The following is a 23,295-nucleotide window of genomic DNA, read 5'->3' as shown; positions in this document are numbered from 1 at the left end:
CTGCACCTGATACTGATAGTGTTTTTGACATTTTCATCAGTTGTAAGAAACGTTAACAGCTTTTTTAGGAGGAAACTGATCAGATCTGTCCGGCATTTGACTGGATTAGTTTGGATACTTTATGCATAAAAATCATTAATAATATCATAGTTTGATGTGGATTCAGCACCATGGACAGCAGCTGTCAGAGAAACATCAGCATCATTGATAATCTGCTTCCCTTCATCTCTGGTTTGGTCATAAAAACATCTGTATGAACAATAGCTGTATGTAATTATCAAATATTAGTTTAATTTCTCCAGATTCACTCTCTCTCTTTGAACACACAGGAAGTGTAAATCTGTACCATTTACATTTCATAATTTCAGAAGACAAGGAAATTATGCTCTGTGTCAACTACTGTACAACACAACTACATGAAACTAATTCTAATTAAACCAATAAATGTAAAGTTTAGTCATTGAAATTACAATATAGAACATGAACTTATCTCTGCCACTAGATGGAGCCAGAGCTTTCAATAACACAACTGGTCATGTGTTTACTGTAGGAGCTCAAATCTATAGGTGTGAGTGTGAATCTGAAGATATGTGAGTGTGTCATCCTGTGATGGACCGACATCTGTCCAGTGTGTTTCCTGCCTACAACCTGAGACGCTGGGAAAGAATCCAGAATACATTCATGAATGCATTTTGTGTGAAAGCAGTGATTCACAGTCACCAATTTTAATATAAATATATTTTTAATGGAATCAATACTAAATAAGTATCTTGTGAGTATCGATACATCAATGCTGCAGCCCATAAGGTTTGTACAAGCACATATTACAAATAAAACTGAACATTTAAAGGAAACACAAGAGCCAGAATAACAGAAGCTGATAATATTGAGCACTTTGAGAGCAAAAACAACATATTCCTTTATTAATGCACACAATTATGATTTTGTTCAGTATATCAGGGTAAAATGATCAACTGTGAATTAAAAGCAGGAAAATGTTGTAAAATGAAAAGCATGGCTTGTTTGCTGAACATCACTTGTGTTTTGCTCTGCTGAATTAATTTTAACATTTATATTTACACAATAACAAGCTTTAACTTTCATTTCATTCCTCTGTTACATCATGTTTCTTCAACTGTACAGAAATGAAACTCTTGTGTGACTCATCACTGATGATCCTGTCAATCACATGTGGCTCCGCCCACAGAGCTCAGGATTGGTTCCTTCATGCTCCGCCTCTTACTGCAGCATCTTCCTGTTGATCTGAACAAACAATAAGATGAAGAAAGACTGACTGAAGTTCATCAACAACATTATAAACCTTTCACAAGATCCACAAATCAATCACACTAGAGCTGAAGAGAGTTTGATTGATGATATTGAGAAGAGCTGCAGGTTCAGACACTCACTGATGGATTCTCATGTTTAGAAAAGCTCTGAGGATCAAGAGTCCTGCAGGAGTCTTCAGGAGCTCTGGGATGAACCGTCTGTGTGGAAGAGAGAGAGAGAGATCGGTCATGTGATCATCTGTGATGGATCATCTGACTGTGACGTCTCACTTACTGTGAGTGTGCCGTACAGGTCAGAGGTCGTGGACTTGAGCTCAAGAGCTGTACATGTGTCTTCATTGGGATCAGAGATCTACAGGAGAGACAGAAGGACACACATCACAAAATATCACAATAATAAAAACATGATCAATGAAACATTCAGAAATATACACATTTCTTTAAAAAAAAAAATACTGGAAAAAGATCCCTGACAGTGTTGAAAGTAAAGGGTTTCTTCATGGGACGCCGTTCAATTTTCTTGTCTTCTTACCGCCTCTCATGTGTACAGATGTACAGAAGAGTGAGCATTTGCTCATCTGAGACGATTACTGAATAAATATTTTATTCCATGTTACATGAAAACAAAAGGTATATATTGCTTTCTCTAAATCTGAGCATAGCTGATATTAGACCATGTTTTTTGACCACATGAATGAAGTCATCTCTGATTGGTCATGTATCTTGTACAAAACCCTTAATGGCTTGAATCATCATAAAATTGATAATAAACAGATTGGCTAAATTGGCTAAAAACTTGCCAAGTCCATTCACAACTGTCCAATAAAATAAGGCTTGTTTCTTGATATTTTTATATTATCATACAAACTGTTTACTGACTGGATTGTGACTTTGAGAAGGTTTGAATCCCGTCGGTCTGTACAGTTACAGTCTAAAACACAGACAACAGCTGATGTGAAGTCATGTTGAGATGATTTACCTGTTTCACTGTGAGATCTTCAGTTTGATCATCCCTTCGTTTCCTCCTGTTGTAATGACAGACATTAATATCATATGGACTCTATTAAATTAAGAGAAAATATGAATGTTGTTTTTAAAAATTACTAATAATTAAAACACAACTGAGCAATTTCTTACATTAAATCAAAAGTTGACTTACTCAATACTGTTACAACAGAGACACGGAGGCAGAGGTATAAACAATCCAGGTGAGTTTATTAGCAATTAAGTAGAGCACTGGGTTATGGTAAGCAGATAGAGAGTTCTGGAGAGATGAAGGGAATATAATACTGTCCTGATATTGTCTTGCAGATGCAGATGAAGAGATGGGATGGTTGAAGCTGGCGGAGACACTCACACACACAGGCAGGTAAGCACACAAGGAGAACGGGAGACGAAGGAGATGGAGGAGACGACTGGAGCAGGTAAGTATGGCGTTTGGAGTCCTTAAGGTTAGCATACATGTGTAGTAGTGCGAATGAGACCGGACAGTGAGTGTGTGTGTGTGAAGAGTCTTTGTAGTGGTGTTGATTGCAGTGCTGATGAGTGGCAGGTGGCGGTGATTAGTACTCCGGTGATTGGGTACGTGGGTATGGAAGTGAGGTGGAACCTGACGTGTCTGTTACAGTACCCCCCCTCCCACGGCCCGCTCCTGAGGGCCGCGGACCCCGACGTCGTGGTGGTCTTCCTCTCGGGCGTGGGGCAGGTCTGTCAGGGTGATTGGCATGGAAGTTCTGTAATAGGATAGGATCAAGGATATCATTCTTGGGGACCCATGAGCGTTCCTCGGGACCATAGCCTTCCCAGTCGACGAGGTATTCCAGCTGACCACCACGGCGCCGGGAATCCAGGATTTCGTGAACCACGTAAGCTGTGCCGTCCTCCAGGATGAGTGGAAGGGGGGGCTCGGCGGCTGCCACGTCAGGTTCTGTGGAGGGAACAACAGAAGGGTGGTGAGGCTTAAGCAGTGATACGTGGAATGTGGGATGGATTCTACTGTACTGTGCTGGGAGCTGAAGACGATAGGTGACGGGGTTGATCTGCCGGATGATGGTGAACGGGCCAATGAAGCGGGGACTCAGCTTCTTGCAGGGCAGACGCATCCTGATGTCCCTGGTGGACAGCCAGACCTTCTGCCCCGGTTGGTAGACAGGAGCTTCGGAGCGCCGAAGGTCGGCTGTCGTCTTGCGTCTGCGCAGGGCTCTCTGCAGTTGGTGATGAGCTGAGTCCCAAACCCTCTCGCTCTCCCGGAACCAGTAGTCGACTGCGGGGACGTTGGAAGGTTCCCCATCCCAGGGGAACAGTGGGGGTTGGTAGCCGAGTACGCACTGGAAGGGTGTCAGTCCAGTTGTGGCTTGGCGGAGGGAGTTCTGTGCGTACTCGGCCCAACCCAGGTACTGGTTCCAGGAGTTCTGGTGGCCGTGACAGAAGGTACGCAGGAAGCGGCCTATCTCCTGGATCTTGCGTTCCGTCTGCCCGTTCGACTGAGGATGGTATCCAGATGACAGGCTGACGGTCACACCCAGGAGGGAGAAGAAGGCTTTCCAGACGTGGGAGACGAACTGGGGTCCTCTGTCGGAGACTATATCTTCAGGTATTCCATAATGACGAAAAACATGATTAAACATCAACTCAGCAGTCGCCATGGCGGTAGGTAGACCCTCCAGGGGTATCAGGCGGCAGGACTTTGAGAAGCGGTCTACCACCACCAGGATGCAGGTGTTACCGTCAGACTCAGGGAGATCTGTGACGAAGTCCACTCCCAGGTGTGACCAGGGTCTCTCAGGAACGGGCAGAGGTAGGAGCTTGCCGGTGGGAAGATGGCGTGGGCTCTTGGAGATGGCGCACTCCCTGCAGCCCTGCACGTACCTTCTGACATCGTTGGCCATGTTGGGCCACCAGAAGCGTTATTTGAGCAACGAGAGGGTTTCATTGACCCCCGGGTGACCAGTGCCAAGTGAAGAGTGGGTATTGTGCAGAAGTGGAGTGCGACGTGCCCGTGTGACGTATTGCAAGCCTTGGGGGCAACCCAGCGGAGTGCGTGTGGAGGCATTGGAGGAGGGTATGGTTTCTTCGGACCACTGGATGGGATTCACGAAGATGGACTCCGGCAGGATTGTTTCAGGATCTTCAGGCTTTTCCTCAGGGGAATGGAGGCGAGACAGAGCGTCAGCTTTGGTATTTTTTGAACCAGGGTGGTAGGAGATAGAGAAATTGAACCTTGAGAAAAACATGGCCCAGCGAGCTTGGCGAGGGTTGAGTCTTTTGGCAGCCTTCAGATATTCAAGGTTTTTATGATCAGTGAGAACTTGGAATGGATGAGTAGCCCCCTCCAACCAATGCCTCCACTCCTCGAGGGCAAACTTGACGGCCAGGAGTTCGCGGTCACCGATGTCGTAATTGACCTCCGCCGGGTTGAGCTTGCGGGAGAAGAAGGCGCATGGATGGAGTCTACTTGGTGTCCCCTGCTGCTGTGATAGTACCGCTCCCACTCCGGTGGTGGAGGCGTCCACTTCCACGACGAATGGGAGCTCTGGATTAGGGTGGACGAGGAGGGGAGCGGTGGTGAAGGCTCTTTTAAGGGTCTCGAAGGCGTTGGTGGCTTGTTGGGACCAGGACAGAGACTTGGGCTGGTTACGGAGTAGGTTGGTTAATGGACTGACGATGGTGCTGTAGTTCTTGATAAACCGGCGGTAGAAGTTGGCGAAACCTAGGAAGCGTTGGAGTTCTTTGATTGAAGATGGAGTGGGCCAGGACTGAATGGCGGAGACCTTCCCCTCGTCCATCCGGATGCCACTGTGATCTATTACGTACCCCAGGAATTGGACAGAGGGCTGGTGAAAGGAGCACTTTTCAGCTTTGAGGAAGAGGTGGAATTGCTGTAAGCGTTGGAGGACCTCCGCAACGTGGTGGCGATGTTCGGCCAAGCTCCGGGAGTAGATGAGGATGTCGTCAATATACACCAGAACGAACTTGTGGAGAAACTCCCGGAGCACCTCGTGTATGAAATCCTGGAATACGGAGGGGGCGTTGACCAGGCCATACGGCATGACGAGATATTCGTAGTGTCCGGTGGGCGTGACAAAGGCGGTCTTCCACTCGTCCCCCTCGCGTATCCGGATGAGGTTGTACGCGCTGCGGAGGTCCAGCTTAGTGAACACAGTGGCACCACGGAGATGTTCCAGGGCCGCTGGGACGAGGGGAAGCGGGTAGCGGAATTTAACTGTGATCTTGTTGAGGGCCTCTTTGATGTATTCCTCCATGGCCTTCTCCTCCGGTATTGACAGGGGGTAAATGCGTCCCCTGGGCACTGGTTCACCCGGTAGCAGATCAATGGCACAGTCCCATGGCCGGTGTGGAGGAAGCTTGGAGGCGCGTTGCGGGCAGAAAACGTCACTGAAGGGGGCGTAGTCCGGGGGAACATCCACGGAGCGTTTCTCGACAGGGCTTTCGATAGAGGTTGCGTTCATGGAGAGAGATTTGGAGAGTGGAGACTTTGGAACAGGAAGCGCTGGGAAGCAATCAGGAAAGCAGTGGTCGCCCCACTTCAGGACTTCGCCCGTGCGCCAAGAGATGGTGGGATTGTGTTGTTCTAGCCACGGACGCCCTAGAACCACATCAGCGGTGGATTCCTCCAGAACCAGCAGATGTATTTTTTCTGAATGCAGAACTCCCACGCAGAGTTGAAGTGGTCCCACACAATGACGGATGTTCTTACGGCTCAGGGGTTTGCCCGTGATGGAGTGGATTTGATAGTTAACCGGAGACGGGGAGATCTTGAGCTTGATCTGTCGACAGAGGGCGCCTGAGATGAAATTTCCTGCTGACCCTGAGTCGAGGAGCGCCACCACTGGAACAGAGGTATTTGCAGCAGTAAGGATTACAATAGTCGTGAGTGGTTTCATTTTTTGAATGGAGGGGAAAATAGCACTCACCACTGGCCGAGGAGGATGGGTTGGGCATGTGGAGAGAAGCATAAGTTCAGGGTCAGCCTTCTTTGTCTTTCATTGGAAGTTAGACATGAATGGTCGATTTGCATTGGTTCGGTGGCTGGTTCTGGGGAGCTGACGGGTTCAGACCGGCGGAGGAGGTTGGTGGCAGGTGACTGGCCCTGGTGCTCGAGGAGACACGACTGCATACGAGAACCTACGCGGATGGCGAGTTGGATGAAGCGTTCAAGTCCCATTGAGTCCTCGTATGCAGCGAGATGCAGCCGCACGTTTGGTTCCAATCCTTGACGGAAAGAGGTGATGAGGGCTTGTTCATTCCATCCGCTGGTGGCGGCTAGCGTTCGGAACTGCAAGGCATAATCATTCACAGAGAGATTTCTTTGCTTTAGATTGTAGAGTTTCTCACCAGTGGAAGAATCCTTCAGAGGTTTCCCGAAGACCTCACGGAAGTGAGAGACGAACGCCGAATATGATTGGACAACAGGGCCTTTCTGAGTCCACAGGGAATCTGCCCATTGCAGGGCCTTACCTTGCAGTTGCGAAATGATGAACGCTATTCTTGCCGTGTCGGAAGTGTAGAGGTGCGGCTGCATCTCCAGGACCAGTTCACATTGAAGAAGGAATCCGCTGCATTCCTCTGCCGATCCTGAGTAGGGCGCCGGTTTGGCCATGGGACTGGCGGTGAATGCTGGAGAAGGAGCGGTGACAGAAGGTGCGGAAGCTGTAGCGGTGGATGGTGATGGTGAGGATGGCTGTGGTGTGAGTGCTCGGCGCAGTGCGTCCACGAGCTCTTGAAACGGGTCGTTGGTGCTCATGCTGTGAAGTTGTTAGGGTCCGGTCTTCTGTTACAACAGAGACACGGAGGCAGAGGTATAAACAATCCAGGTGAGTTTATTAGCAATTAAGCAGAGCACTGGGTTATGGTAAGCAGATAGAGAGTTCTGGAGAGATGAAGGGAATATAATACTGTCCTTATATTGTCTTGCAGATGCAGATGAAGAGATGGGATGGTTGAAGCTGGCGGAGACACTCACACACACAGGCAGGTAAGCACACAAGGAGAACGGGAGACGAAGGAGATGGAGGAGACGACTGGAGCAGGTAAGTATGGCGTTTGGAGTCCTTAAGGTTAGCATACATGTGTAGTAGTGCGAACGAGACCGGACAGTGAGTGTGTGTGTGTGAAGAGTCTTTGTAGTGGTGTTGATTGCAGTGCTGATGAGTGGCAGGTGGCGGTGATTAGTACTCCGGTGATTGGGTACGTGGGTATGGAAGTGAGGTGGAACCTGACGTGTCTGTTACAAATACAAAACTGAACTTATACAATCACTGCAGTTTTTTATTGATCTCACATTATAAACAGGATGATGATGATGATGATGATGATGAAGAATAATCCTCCAGATGTCACTGCGATCACAATCACATTAATACCATCACCATGATGAACTGAAAGAGGAAGATCATCATGATTAACTCTCCAAACTGATGAATGATGTGAAGATACAGGAGTGTGTTAATAAAAGCTTCACCTGTGACAGTTACATCGTCTGATCTCTGAGATCCATGTTGATTGTGAGCCTGACAGTAGAAGCGTCCACTCTGTAGTGCACTGAAACTCTGCCCAGATCCAACAGCTGAGCTTTCATTCTCCTTAAACCAGCTGAAGTTCAGAGCAGGAGGGTTTGAATCACTGCTGCAGATCAGAGTCACTGAATCTCCTGAGCAAATGTGACCAGACTGAATGATGGAGATGGAGACTGAAACGCTCCTGGGAGGGTCTATAATGAATGAAAAATAAATTTTAATGAATATTAGAAAATTATGAATTTGGATGTGATAAATGTGAAGATGATCATTAACTCACACATGATGTTTAAAGTCACAGCATCAGAGTATTTCTCTCCATGTTCATTGATGGATCTGCACTTGTATTCTCCACTGTCATCAGAGCTTATCTTTGAGATGTTGAAGATTCTTCCAGATCCAACAAACATTCCTCTTTTAAACCAGCTGATTTCTGCAGGAGGGTTTGAATCACTGCTGCAGATCAGAGTCACTGAATCTCCCTTCTTTATTTCACCAGATGGACTGATGGAGATCACTGGATTCTCTGGAGGATCTACAGGAGAAATATGTAATATCAAGACTCCATATGAAAAATAAGAGTGTGAATAATACACTCTAAAAAATGCTGGGTTAAAAACAACCCAAGTTGGGTTGAAAATGGACAAACCCAGCGATTGGGTTGTTTTAACCCAGCGGTTGGGTTAAATGTTTGCCCAACCTGCTGGGTAGTTTTATTTAAACCCAACTGTTGTTTAAAAATTGCTATATGGCTAGCTTAAAATGAACCCAAAATAGTTGGGAAATTAAAAACCAGATGCAATTAGAGGCAACAATAATAGACATAAGGTGAATGTTTATTAATAAGCTTTGATATTTTATTAATATAAATTTAATAGTTTAATAGTTTATTAATATAAATTTATTAATAAGCAATTTAATAAATGTTTATTGTTTAATAATTATTCATTGAACATTAATAAATGTTAATTTCCAACATACTTTGGGTTAATTTTAATTAAGCAATACAGTAATTTTTAAACAATAGTTGAGTTAAATAAAACTACCCAGCAGGTTGGGCAAACATTTAACCCTACCGCTGGGTTAAAACAACCCAATCGCTGGGTTTGTCCATTTTCAACCCAACTTGGGTTGTTTTTAACCCAGCATTTTTTTTGAGTGTATGAACATGGTATATGGCATTTTTTTTTCCATTCTTAGTAATATTCAAGCTTTTGTATGTTGATACTGTTTTAGTATCTTAGCCTTTTTATATTTATTATATTGTTATGTGAATTATTCATATTCTATTTAGAATGCTATTTGGTATTTAATTAATGTGTTTTATTATTGATTCTTTGGTTAAAATGCAAACATTATTTGAGCTTTAAATGTGTTTCACGAGTTTGTGTGCCCATATAATCTTAGCGTGAGTGGTAAACAGATTTGGCTTGCTGTCTGCTATAGAGGAGCTTGGAGAGGGTATTCTGCTCGAGCTCCGATTGCCCCCTTATAATAGACAAAAATAGTACAAAAGGAGGAGAAGGGGAGGAGGAGGAGGGGGGATGCCGAAAGAACTAACAACAGGAAGAGGTAAGATGCTGGTTTTATACCTTGGTATTAATTGGAAGATTAGATTAGATTAGATTAGTAACTGCTCCCGAAATTACATTTATTAACTTCACTTAAAATTGCATATTGTTCACATGTTGTGCTGTACTGTTGAAACAGTATTTTAACATTGTTTTAATGATCAGCAGAGTTACAGATCAGTACTTCCACTTTTAAACAAAAGGACGGACAAATAAACTCAAACTTCAAAGAATATACATACATCTAATATTGAGTTGAACAGCAGGAGATCTGTAACTGTGTCCATATACACCACAGCTATATCTGCTTTTATCTTTTCTGCTGACTCTCCCGAGGTCGAGCTGGTTTCCAATAATTCCTGTAGTTAATTGCTGTGAGTTTCTGTACCAGATGAATGTTGCTCTGTCAGTCAGAGTGCAGCTGCTTTTACATGTCAGACGGACTGAATCTCCCTCTGTCACTCTCTCAGGAGACTCCACCTGAAGATCTGAACACAACACACACATTATATCTAGTGCTGCTGTCATACACTCATTATTATTCAACGTAATGCACAGAAGAAGAGAGAAACCTCATGAAAGTCACCTGTGACAGTAAGAGTCACTCCAGGTTTACCAATATATCTTCCATCATCTTTATCAGTGATAAATTTGAAATAGTACTCGTGTGAATCCTTCAGTGTCACATGACTCAGTCTGATGGTGCAGTTCTGCTGTTTATCTCCCAGATACTGAAGCCTCTGACTGTATTCAGGGTCCTTAGACAGATCTGGATACTCTTCATTTTTCTCTTTAATACTTGTTTTGGTCCAGTACACTTTCATGATCTGATGTCCAGTAGGGTATATATAAGAGCAGCTCATTATCACTGATGATCCCTGTAGTGCACAGATGTGTGAAGGACTGTAACTCACACCCCTCCCACTCCACTGGCTACAAACTCCTGAAACACAACATTCACAAGAAAATAATGAAAATGCTCCTCTATGAAAACTTTATTTTACAAAACTGGTGTTTATGTAAATTGAGAATTACACGTATCATGTGTAAAATCTCCATACATGGAAGGTGATGAAATACAGGAAGCAGAAGTGTAAATGCTAAACATGAAAAACAGTCTGAACTAAATGTTAGAAGTTTCAGCAGTTGGCATTATATCAGTAAAAACCTAAATAATACAATTTTATTTGGATGCAACAAAAATATTTTAACACATTTTAGTAGATATTTTACTGCTGATCTTTTTTCCCCAGGGCTAACAGCAGGACTAACTGAACCAAGTTAATCAGTCACAATCTCTGTTTCTAATATTGAGTTATTATCAGTCACACATTTTCAGGAGAGACTCACCTGGAATCATGAGCAGAAACAGCAGAAGAAGAGAAGGAGCCGGTCTCTGTGACATCACTGCAGAAAACTAAATCATTTACACAACAGCACAACATGTCAGCTTTAGCTTCAAAAACACAATAACTTCAGTCTATTGTACTGTAAACACTGTAAAAATCACGACTGTTAGCAGTTTTCCACCGTTGAAACTCAAAGACAACATTAGGCACACATGAGCTCTGGATGTTCAGAGGTTATTATGAAAGAAAATGTTTCTCAGAAGTTTCTTCTGTGAATGGAGATTCATTAGTTATTCAATATTCATCACTGAACAAGTGTAACTCTTACCGTGTTGTAGTTTCAGACAGCAAACAGACTCCAGGAGAGTGAACTGAAAATGTGAGCTGAAAACTTTCTTCTGCAGTTTTTGCAATTATTTCCTTCCTCGTTTTAAAGTCTATTGGAGTGACCTTCCCCATGCCGAGACAGGAACAACCCAAATGAAACTACTTGCAAAGAATGAAAAAGTATGATTAAAAATGTACATGAATGATTAAAAATAAATAAAATAAATAAAAGAGATGCACTGCTATGATTGGCTGAAATAAGTAGAGCTGCCCTTTACTAAAGGTTTTCTGATCAACTAGTAGTCGTTCATTTTAAGTGATCAATCAGCTAATCTCACTTTTATTAATAAACCACATAAATCATAATAATGAGCCTTTAATTGCCTACATAGCCGATCAGTGCTCAAGCACACTCTTACTGAAGGCGCAATCTGTTTATTTTTTCAATGTGCCAAACTCAAAACTTTTGGAATAGTTTATATATTCATTTGGTAAACATCTTGATTTTTCCACTTTCAGTTAAAATATATAATCTGTTACTATAAAGGTAAAACTAATACTCCAATGATTTACATTGTTTATTATTATTATTATTATTATTATTTGTTTGGAAACAAATACTATTCATAAGCAAAAATTCTCTTACTCTCAGCCTACTTTTTCATATTTCTTAATTGAAATTAATGCATTTCTCAGATCTCTAATAATAATAATAAAAAAAGTTGCTTTCTAATCTTGGTTTCAATAAAAGCCGTTTCTGGAGTAACAAGGAAGTTTTCAGTTCTGACATTCTTATGAAGGCCTCATATGTGTCAAAAGATTTGATGTCTCAATTCATGCCCACATTTAAAGAGAAGTAGTGTTTCATTTAGACTCATGTGTGTTTGCACAATAAGATCAAACCATGTTCAAATGCATGTTCAGAAACATTTTACATGTCTTAAAGGGATAGTTCACCCAAAAAATAAAATTATCCCATGATTTACTCACCCTCGAGCCATCCTAGGTGTATATGACTATCTTCTTCAAAGTGGTCGGTCATGAACAACATGTTGCTCTATTAAGTATTCAATCACATGAGAATTAAGACTAAGAAAAATAATAAGCATCAATGATTTAAGGAATCATTTATATCAAAAAAGAGAATTGTATGGCTTTTAGTTCATGTCTATCAGCTCTGAGAGATCTATATGCAAACAAAGTCACATACAGTAAACCTCTATCATATCTCCACATTGTCTTCTGAGAAAAAAAAATAAAATCTGTGTTCTTTTTGAAGACTTTTCAGAGCCTGATGAAGTTGATATAAATACACGTTTAATACTGCAAAACACGCTCGATGTTACAGTCACAGTTCTCGCCATCCAGAATAAAAGAGATCACATTTGTAAATGACTTTACTTGGACCCATTGTGTGAGCTGTCTCTTTAATATTGTGTGGTTTATATACATGTTGCTGCTGATTGGGCTGACATTTTTGACACACCCACCAAACAAGAGAAGACATATCTCAAACCCATTGCACACCGTTTCCAGGAAACACAATAGGGTCTGGCTGCAGCCTGAGGGGGCGAGTGGAGCTCCACTCTCGCACAGGTAATACGTCACCTCCACTAGTTTAATTACCGTATTTACATTATTGTAAGGGTAGGTTTAGGGTTGTGGTAGGTGTAGATGTTAGTAAAACACAAGTGGCCCATGGTCTGCAGCCAGACCCTTCTCAGTGTAGTAGGGCAGTCTAGGTACCGCCCTATTAAATGTGGTTGTCACCTGAATGACAGGTGCAACAGCCTATTGGCTGTTGTTCTGGGTATATTTAAAGCGTAGTCTGTCACCTGGGGGTGCATCGTGTAATCATCGTTGTGTGTAGGTGTGTGCGCGCGCAGCTCTGCGGGAGGTATGTATTTAGTGGTTTGGCTAACGTTGCTGCTAGCGTCTATGCACTATCTAAGTGTGTATATTTGTTATGGCCAGGTTATGGTCAGGATTGGTACTACGTTGCTGTTGGGCACAGGCTGTCTTTCACTCCAGGGGCCCTATAATACACCTGGCGCAATGCGACGCAAGGCGCAGCGCAAGTGTGTTTGCTAGTTTGCGTCCGGCGCCGTTCGCGTTTTCCCGTTCAGCGCCACGTCCTTAAATTAGTAAATGCATTTGCACCAGTTAGTGCGCCCATGGGCGTGCTGGTCTAAAGAAGAGGTGTGTTCAGCCGCATTGCCGGCGCATTGCTATTTTAAGGAGCTGAAAATAGACTGCGCCATAGACCAACTCAAACCTGGTCTAAAGTCTAAAGTCAGTGGCGCAATATTTTTTTGTTAGAGCGCGTTGGTAGAAACTGCGCCTCTGGGCGCGTCGACTTTGCTTATTACACACAGGGATGCGCATCACACAAACATGCCAAATATTAAAAACAAAAGGATTACAGTGTAAAAGAATATTATTGTGTAGGCTACATAAATATAAAAATGTAACTTCGTTTACCTTCTAACTAAACGTTTAACTTCGCGCACGAGCAGATCGGTTTCTTCGCTTGAAAAGCGTTCAGCTTTTCCGCCAACAGATTCCACCATGTAAATAGCAATCCGCCATGGCGCGAGCGCATCTCGCTCTTAAAGGGAATGGGAGATGACACTCTGATTGGTTTATTGAACGTTACACCCATAACTCATTAAGAGAATAGGGACAACCCATTTCAAAAATGCGCCCGGCGCACGGACCGTTTTTCCGTCGTTAAAATAGCAAAAGTGTATTTGGACACGCCCTGAGTGCACCTGCGCCGTGCGCTTTACACTTTGCATTTAGATCGTTAAAATAGGGCCCCAGGTATGTAATTTCAATGTATTAACGTTTGTTATATTGTGACTCGTGGTAACGTGCTTTGATCATATTGCAGTTTGCGTATGCTTTGGAACGCCTGCATATTTACTGAACCCGTATATTTAGCGATCTACTTCTGGATATGTATATCTAGTCCCTTGAGCATTATTGGGGTGGTGTCTTTGGCTAATTTTATTTATTTTGGTCTATTTTAGTGGGGTAACTGCTCGTGAGCATTTCGTCACGGTGGACTGCAGGGCAATTGCTCCTACGTCAATGAGAAGACTGCACTGTTTGTTCTGCTGCTATTTTTATGACTGCGTGACCATTGTATTCGATCCTTTATCGTTTGTTTTTGTTTTGTTTTTTGGTCCTTACGTTTATGCTGGTGGTTAAGGTGAAGGATGGCTAGCTTTAGCCATCGCTGAAAGTGAGATGCACCGTTAACGGTGCACTTTCAGCCTCACTGTTGTTTATATTGCCACCAGCAGCTTGTTGGTTTTGTTTGTTTCTTTATTTGTTTTGATTTGTACTCTTCCTAGGGACGGCGTAGCAAAATCGGGAATATCTCGTACCTGGAAGATTTATGTGTTTTGTCTGTTTGATTTGTGCTTGTACTGAAGCCTTTCTAGTTTTGTTGTTGTCCTATTTAATTGTTTTTTTTGTGTTTTTCATGGGATTTATTTTGATGATCGATTGTTTGCTGTTTCTTTCAATTGTATTGTTTGTTCTTTTTGGTTTTGTTTGTTTGTTTTCTTTACCCGCTTACTGCTTCATGGCATGTCCAGGTTCATGAGCCTTTGGTGCTAACCTAGTGAATGTTTATAACTTCCTGTCTGATCCCGGTGGCCAGTAAACTGTTCTTTGGTCTTCTTCATGGTTTGAACTTACTCCAATGCAAGTTGCGGGATTGAATGTGGGTTGGATTAATTGTGCTGTTATTTACCTTCTTTCTTTTTTTGTTATTTCAGAAGCTGAAGGCCCCCAGTGAGGGAAGCTAGCTGTTTTGGCCCTGCGGTGGTGGTGTTTCTCTCACAGAGTGTTTTGCCATTTGACAACTGCATTTCCCTCACTTAGTGTGTGGTGCGAGTGTGAGTGTTTGTGTGGAGCATATTTGGGTGCGTGGTGTGTCTTAGGATACTCACTGTCCAGCTAGCTCCCTACTGGTAAGCCTCAGCCTGAAAGTTTGTTTTTTTTTTTGTTTCCTTTTCTTGTTTGGTCAACAGTTCTTTACATTTTAATAATTATTGGAAATAAAAACATTTTGTATTTATAGCCACGTCTCTTGTGTTGAGTGGTAACGAACCTATGTGTCCTATTCTGGGTATAAATTTCCCCGTTCATAGATACGGGGTGGCGTAGTCTACTTGCTTATTTGAGTTGTGCACTAGTGTCACTTCTTGCCATTTACGGCCTCGCCACATCAGGAAACATGTCGTTCAACCCGGAAACCCCTGGTGATACACTGATGTTTGTCCAATCAAATGCTCTGATGAGTGAGAAAGTCCCTCCCCTAAACCACCTGATCTTTGCTCATCTGAAGATTATTAATGCTCAACATCAGTGTGTGTAAATGAACTGATCATTAGATGTACAGAAGATATTTCTCATGTCAGGAATCATGTGTTATATGAGCTTCATCTATAGAAATAATCATCAGTTTTTATTGAAGTATGAATGTGTTTGTCTTACCGTGTTGAAGCTCATCAGATCAACAGCAACTGAATGACTGACTGTTTTATCTCAAGCACTTTAGCTTTAAATGGACAGATTGTGGTTAACACTGTTTATTAATAACCAGTGCTGGAAATATCAGTGTCCCTCCCTCAACAAGAGAACAACATCACTGAACTATAACCAAAGAAAAATAATGATCTTTTCTTTAAGTTAATATAAATATAGTTACTCATTATATTTCGCGAACAGTATAACCAGACGTTCTGCTGGATATTTCACACTTATTATCAATGTTCCATCTTAGCTTAGCTGGACAATTGCCGCACAGAGGACAGACTCAGACATGAAATCATGTGTGGGGAAGTCCATTTGATTGTAGTTTAAATGAGAAATAATTGCAGTGTTCTGGTCAACCTCTATAGAGTTATTATCGCTATAGAGTTAGATCCGGTGAATACGGTTTACAAGTTTCATAGAAAGAGAACGACTGAGAATACTGTCATGTTTGGGGACTAAATGCCTCAATATGAGAGGCAAGCGAAACGAAAAGAAATGTGAAATAAAACGTCATGTTTTAATGAAAAGTGGCGGAAACAATGGATGATGGGCACAGAATGCTAACAAAACATTTACAATCACACACCCACCACAGGTGTAGCTCGCAAACTCAAAATACATCAGTGATATACCTCAGTTTAAACAGATTATTGTCTGTGGTGGTGGTGTGGGTTTCAGGGATGTTTAGATAACTATAAAAGAGTTAACGTTCACTTTTCTTAAAAAAAAAATATTTAGCTATCAGATCTGTTTATATGCTTTGGTTTGTTTTCATATTATAATATAAAACAAATTGAAGTATTTAAACTGATATAATACTGTATATCAGTTTAAATACTTCAAGATTATATTTTATTATATTATAAATATAAGCCTAATAAAGAATTGATCTCACAAGAGGATTGTTTAGGGCTCCTTGCAAAATCTTGAAACCTCCTGGTATATAAAATCTGGGAAATTCATAAGCAATAAACATGTCATGTTGATGGTTTAACACTGTCTGTTGCTGTAATTAACTGTGTAAAAACACATTAGGGTTGTTCCAAATCGTCAGTGTAACTGCTCATATTATATTAGTATAAAGAATTTAACTTTCCTGCAGGAGATTTTTAAATCATTTTTTATTGAATTTATTGGTAATGACTGGTACAGTTTATACAGCAATGTGAATAAATCTCAAGTAACCTAAAATTAACCTAAATGCTTAATTTAGTGACTGAACTGCTTGTTTTCAAAAATATGATTTAATATATCACTAAGTTACATCAAGGGTCAAATAAAATAGAAATGGCACATTAAAGGTAAAAGTTACAGTTGCATGATACAGTAAAACCATTTTGTGTGTGTGTTTACGTTCATTGTACAGGTCTGATATAAAGAATGTTTTTGCTCAGGTGGCCAAAATGTGCGCTCAACAGTTTTGCTCAGCGAGAAAAAAAATTAGAGGGGGACATTGCTTATTATGTTAGTTGATGTTTTTGCATTCAGAATGAGAAAACTCTTTTCCTCTTTTGTCTGTCGCCCCCTACTGAACATCTTTGATTATTGTGTCATGTGACTCATGCTTCTCTACAGCAGTGGCGTCCATCAAGCCGGGATCACACTACAGGAGTTTCAGGCCGATTTATGCCTGATTTATCCCTCCCGAGAATATGAGAAAAAATCTCATCCATAACATTGATCGGTTCTGATGTTCGGTCCAGATTATCTGGTAATGTGAGGCATTTAAGATTTAAAAGTGCAGAACTTAAACTTGGGCACACTTTTGGCCATGATTTGATCATCTAGACAAATTTAGAAAATCTTAAATGATTATAATTAATGATCAAATTTAGCCTCCGACAAAATTCGGACGGTGTGTCAGAAGATTTGGCACACACACCTGCAGTGTGATTTATTTAACTCTTCTGTCATTCGCTGAAGTCCAGATGGGTTTTATTTATGCAACTTCCTTCGCTTCCATTAGAAATACGGCCAGAAGCTGGAATAACATGAGAAAAGATTCAAATAATGAGGTAAAGAGCTGCTATCAAAGCGAACAGGGACTGAAGAATCCAGAAGAGACGCAGAAATTAATATGTTCAGAATTATAATACACAATTTTGACATCGATACATGAGGAAAACTACCATAACCTAGAGATATTTTAAATATTATCTCATAATTTGGGAGCAGGTTTATTAGGCTGCTGTCACTTTAAGACCTGATGCACGGATCCATTATACTGTTATACAAGCGTGTTTACGTTCACTTAAAACATAACTGACTGTGTTTACATGAATACTCACCAAGACCGTCAGTTTGACATTATTTTGTGTGTATTTGACTGTTTAAGTGCAATAAGCAGAACATTTTGTTTGTGCACTTTGGGTGTGAGAACAAAATATGTGGAAATGAGTAAAATTATGAGCAATATGAGCAATCCCACGCCGAAATTCAAGCCCTGTAACACCAACAACATTCATCCGGAGCAAATGAAGCGAGTGAGTGAAGGGTGGCAGGTTTGTGTGTCAGAGAGAGAAAGAGCAGCTGATATTGTATATCTATTCTGCCGAAAATGAGTATTGGAAGCATTTCAGATATTTCAGTATCGATAAGTATTGAAAAATCAATATTTTTTGACCACTACATTGCACACAGTTTATTATTTCAGATTCATATTTAAAAGGCTACAAATGAAAAATATATAGCCTTTATATTATAAATATATGTGGCTATAGTCAGTAGACGTAAGTCATAGCAGCAAACATGAGATGATTATGCTAAATTTCTGGCGTTATTCGCAAGATCGTGACAACAGTCGTCTTTGAACCTTTCTCACTGTATGACGTAGGACCACTGTTTAGAAACCATGACCACAGAAATTGCCATGATTGGCCATCTTTTGTCTGCGACAGTCCAAAATCAAACAAAGTTTACCAGGCATACCAGGCAACTGCATTGCACTTGCATGGTGATTTTCTTCAACTTCTCTCAACACAAAATGCTTATGCCGGCACCAATAGCCTCATGGGCAGCACACAGACATATAGCGCCATTGTGCTTTGGGCGTCCCGGGTTTGAGCTGCCTTTCCAAATCCTGTCCTCCTCTCTCTGTCCCACTTCACTTCCTCTCTGTTCTTAACAGTCTTATCGCAATAAAAATGTAAAATCTTAGAAAAAAAATTCCCTTTGCCAGGTATTAGCTTCTGTGGACAGCCTGGACATCTAAGCAAGCTTCCCACAAGTCCATCCTTTTGGAATTGTTGGTTCACTTTTGTGACAGTAGTCAAAAAACTTATTAGCAAAGTTTTAGTAATTTTCTTATAACCTTGACCTTTTTTGTACAAAGAAATTATTTTCCATGTGGTGTCATTTTGTCAGCATTAAATGGCAGTGGATTTTCTTTCAGCTTTTTATCAGTAATGAGCAGCTTTTCTGGCCTCATGTCTGATACTGAGAGCTCATACAGGTTTCATCTATAAGTACATTGATCGGCATTATTTAAATCTACCACTAGAGGGCTTCCACAGCTGAAGTCTGTGTCTGATTGCAGCTTCTGTCACTTTAACAGGCAGTTGTGGATTCAGCACCACAGACAGCAGCTGTCAATCAAACTTCAGCATCACTGATGACAGTTTAACAACACAAACTGAACAAAGAGAGAAATGCTGAGACTTGACTTCATCTGCTTCCTTTGCTTCATCTTTAACTTTGGTTTAAAAATCATCTGCATGAACAATGAGTCCACGTAATTATGAAATATTATTTGAAAACCTTCATTCCTGCAAAGTCACTCATTTATTTCAAAATAAAGAATACATGTCAATCACTGTCATTTATAATTGATCAAAACAGAACAGAAGAATAAGAAACGAGCATCTACTCTATCAATTTCCACACCATAACTTGTACATTTCACTAAAACCAAGAAATTTAACAGGCATTAACACATATTTAACACTAGATGGAGCCAGAGGTGTGAATAAGACATTTGTGTTTGTGTTTTCAGTATCAGACAAGTTGATGATCTGCTCAAGGTATTTTTTTCCTCAGATTATTATTATTATTAATTTAGTCTTTGTTAAATTATATCATAACTTAGGGAATTTTACAAAATCTACCTTTATTTTCCCTCAGAAATGTACACAGAGCATAGTTTAATATAGGCCTACTTTTTTTTTTTAATAAATGAATAAATTGAATAAATTTATGAACAGAATGAATAAATAAGAAAAGGCTGTTATCAGTGTTGACATTAGCAGTTTTACTCACTGAACACAAGTGCTGCTCTTCAGCACAACCACAAAATCCAAAGACATTACAGAAACTCCTTCAAGTGCACAACATAACTGAACATTAAACATTAAAACATCTTTCCTGCTACTTTTTTTTTTTGTTATTTCAGCGAGTTTTAGAGTAAAATGTTTAATATACTAATTTATATAATGTATAATGAGGTATTTAATAATTCATCACAGTCAGTTAACAGTGTTGTATTGTGAGATTCACGAGCCTCAGCGCGACCGTTAGTTAAAGCACTGCTGTCAAGATCAAATAAACTACCATAAAAGTCATTCATACGCTTGTGGTGTGTAATTAAGTCTTCTGGTGGGATAAAACAAGTTTGTGTGAGGAACAGATCTAAAATGAATTGATTACTCACAAATCTTCCTCTCGCTGATCTGTCAGTTCAAATTTTGATTCACCCGCGAACTTTGTTTTCATTCAAACGGAAGCGCAGCGCTCAGCGCCATATAAGGAGAAAAGGGAGGAGTAGAAACTGTGCTTAAACCTCATTGGCTCTCTCGTGTATGTTGTGTCATATTTGAATATTCAGAATCTTGAAATAAGAACTGAAGGTTTGATGTGAGATTCAGGCAGACTCAGAAAAAAAATGCAGCATTTAGAATTAACAGAATGATATCATGCTTTGGTGTCGACGCTAAAATAGTTGTTATACTTAGCTTTATAGTAGAGCTGTCAAAATGAATACAATGCATGCGGTTGTTTTTTTGTTTTTTTTTTCAGTTTAACGCATTAAAATTATTTAATGCAATTATCGCAGCATCCATTTTCCTCCATCATCCTATATATATATGGTGCGATTAATCACAATAACAGAAAAATTCTCTGTATCTTTTATGGAGTGCAAAGTCTGTGCCAATCGATACTAAGATAAATAAATATTTTCTGTTTTTTTTTTTTGTTTTTTTTATCACAGGATTTCTTGGTTTGACCCACAGAAGATAAATAGATCAGGAAACCACAAGCTGAAGAGCATCTCAAGTTCATGATCTTCATCACACTGACAGTATTCAACAACCTGCAAACACAAAAGGCTTTTAAGCAAGTGTCTTTATCCTAGTAAAAATATAAAATACTGAGTTAAAGAGCATTTTCTGAAAATACACACAAATATACAGACTCGTCATTTCACGGTTTATCATCTGTTTTCTGTCTGATGATGATCTCACCAGTAATATCACAACACGACATCAATGACATTTGACATTCAGTAATACGAGTTACATCTCTGACAATTATGTTTTTACTGAATTCAGAAAAGCAAACTAACAAATTACTCTTACTGCCATATAAAGATACACTTTGATTTTTTCCAGAGAGAAAATAATGTTGATAATGATCATCAAAATAAATCAAATCATAAAATTTACAGTAAAACCTGGAGTTGTCGCTTGTTGTACGCCAAGAGAGCATCTCCAAATATATTAGAAAAACGAGGTGAAAAGTACCTGGATGACCTACTACTTCCACTGAGATTCTGAAGTGTGCATTTGATGGACACTTTACTATCCCATGAGGTCACGGGAGAGGATTTACGAATGGAGGTGAAGCGACACAACTGATGCTAGTACATCCAGATTAAATACGATCTAAAATATTAATGGTCATGAAGTAAGTTCAAACTCAGATGTAGTACCTACTCAGACAGTTTGTGATTTCAGACGCAGCGAGTGTGTCAGAGAAGAGAGACAAGCGATGGATCTCCAGGACTGAAAACCACTGAAGAAGATCAGACTTGTCCAGGAGCTGCTTTATAAACTAATGTCATCTGTGAAAAAATCAAATAAACATGACTGGACAAAGTATTCAGAAACCACTGGAATATAAATGAGAGTATGAATTCATTAGTTAAGCAGCCTTACTGGGATCTTCAAAATCACATTAATCAACCAGTCATGTTTCTGAAATGTTGGAGTATTTGAAACTTGTCTGAAAACGATTCTTATTTTGCGATTCTATTTAATGATGCATTTAAAAAAAACAATACACATTTTACCTTCACCTCAGAAAATTAAATCATTTTTACCTCAGATTAGATCTACATGCTTAAGTACAAACTTATAAAAATAAGAAAGTTATATATATATTATTTATATATCTCACACACACAAAAAATACCTGACTCATTTAACAACTCTTGCAAAACTTAAATATAGCAGAGGAAAAGGGGAACCAGAACTATCTGACATTACAATCAATTTATATATGCTAAATATGATGTGTTTAGACAGTACGCGTCTCATATGGTGATCAGTTTGTTCTGTTTACTGAGTCCGTATCTTTAAATGCATCAGTTTATAATATGCTCTGCTGTTGAGAGATGATTGACAGCAGCGTATTCACTGTAATCCTGATCATTCCTGAAACTGACACTGTCAGGACAGTCTGATCTCTTGTGGAAATTCACCACTGCGTAATTCAGATCCTCAGCAGATGAGATGCAGCACTGAGAGTCTCCAGAGGCTTTCTCAACTGTAGCAGAGGGGCTTGTGGGTAATTGTCTGTGAGTGTCTTTAAGCTCCTTGTAATCACAACCAGTGTGAGAAACCTGATGAGAGACAGAACATATGTGTATTTAATAATAATCATTTGAATATTTAATAATATTAACAAATCCTCAGTCTCTAAATCATCAGGGGCCAGTTGTTCAAAAAGTTTAATATGGATCAGAATTTTCTGGATTTGGAAATCCCATGTTTTGCTGTCCAGGATCAGGTAATCCATCTTACTTTTGTGCTGGTTTTTCAAAGTAAAATGGGATTGGATCACCCTGATCCAGACACAGACTTTTTCAGATAACCAAATCTGGATTATTAGTGCTCTAAGGAGCCCCTAAAGCAGGGATGGACAACTCCGGTCCTGGAGGGCCAGTGTCCTGCAGAGTTTATCTCCATCCCTGATAAAAACTCACTTGCCTATAACTTTCTACTAATCCTAAAGACCTTGATTAGCTGGTTCAGGTGTGTTTGATTAGGGTTGGAGCTAAACTCTGCTGGACACTGGCCCTCCAGGACCGGAGTTGTCCATCCTTGCCCTAAAGGGACATGGTGATAGAACACTGAACATTTCAATGCTTTTACGTTCTCTCAGAAAAGTTCAGCATTGTTCACCCGAGATACTTTGCATTCGCTTGTAAAGAACTTTTGACTGGTTCATCTCTTATGATTGTGCCAATGTAGTTAACAAACAGTGATAAAAAATAAATAAATAAATACATACAAATAAATAAAAAACAATTTAAATTAATTATAGTATTTTTGTTTGGTGTTTACAGTACATTATTTTATGGCACCAAAATCTCTTTTTTTTTAACTTTACAGTAGGTTACCGAAGGCTAAATATGTAGCCTAATGTCTACTTCTAATTTATTACTTTAACAGTTTAA

The 23,295-nt window shown here is 40.4% G+C and overlaps 1 protein-coding gene across 1 annotated transcript; it reads right to left on the bottom strand.

Annotated features, from left to right (window-relative positions):
- Positions 1–777: 777 nt before the first annotated feature.
- LOC137032166 (B-cell receptor CD22-like) lies at positions 778–11,129 on the bottom strand. The gene is made up of 11 exons (XM_067403778.1): positions 11,074–11,129; positions 10,747–10,803; positions 9,983–10,339; positions 9,639–9,884; positions 8,106–8,360; positions 7,771–8,019; positions 7,591–7,687; positions 2,269–2,314; positions 1,564–1,641; positions 1,410–1,487; positions 778–1,263 (listed from the first exon to the last, which is right to left on the bottom strand). Exons 2-11 carry the CDS (start codon positions 10,799–10,801, stop codon positions 1,240–1,242), a joined length of 1,485 nt encoding a protein of 494 aa, XP_067259879.1. The 5' UTR covers positions 10,802–10,803; positions 11,074–11,129; the 3' UTR covers positions 778–1,239.
- Positions 11,130–23,295: the final 12,166 nt, after the last annotated feature.

Source organism: Chanodichthys erythropterus, chromosome 12 (assembly GCF_024489055.1).
Source record: "Chanodichthys erythropterus isolate Z2021 chromosome 12, ASM2448905v1, whole genome shotgun sequence".
Lineage (NCBI taxonomy): Eukaryota > Metazoa > Chordata > Actinopteri > Cypriniformes > Xenocyprididae > Chanodichthys > Chanodichthys erythropterus.
The sequence above is the reverse complement of the archived record's forward strand: the minus strand, read 5'-3'. Positions and strand labels throughout refer to the sequence as shown.

What these genes read in the sequence shown, in the direction of transcription:
- LOC137032166 (XM_067403778.1), bottom strand. Translation starts at nt 10,801, where the DNA reads ATGTCACAGAGACCGGCTCCTTCTCTTCTTCTGCTGTTTCTGCTCATG. An exon ending in TGTGACTTTAAACATCATGT is followed by an intron (nt 8,020 to 8,105) that starts GTGAGTTAATGA and finishes CATTCATTATAG; the next exon opens with ACCCTCCCAGGAGCGTTTCA. An exon ending in ATCATCATCCTGTTTATAAT is followed by an intron (nt 2,315 to 7,590) that starts GTGAGATCAATA and finishes TCATTACAACAG; the next exon opens with GAGGAAACGAAGGGATGATC.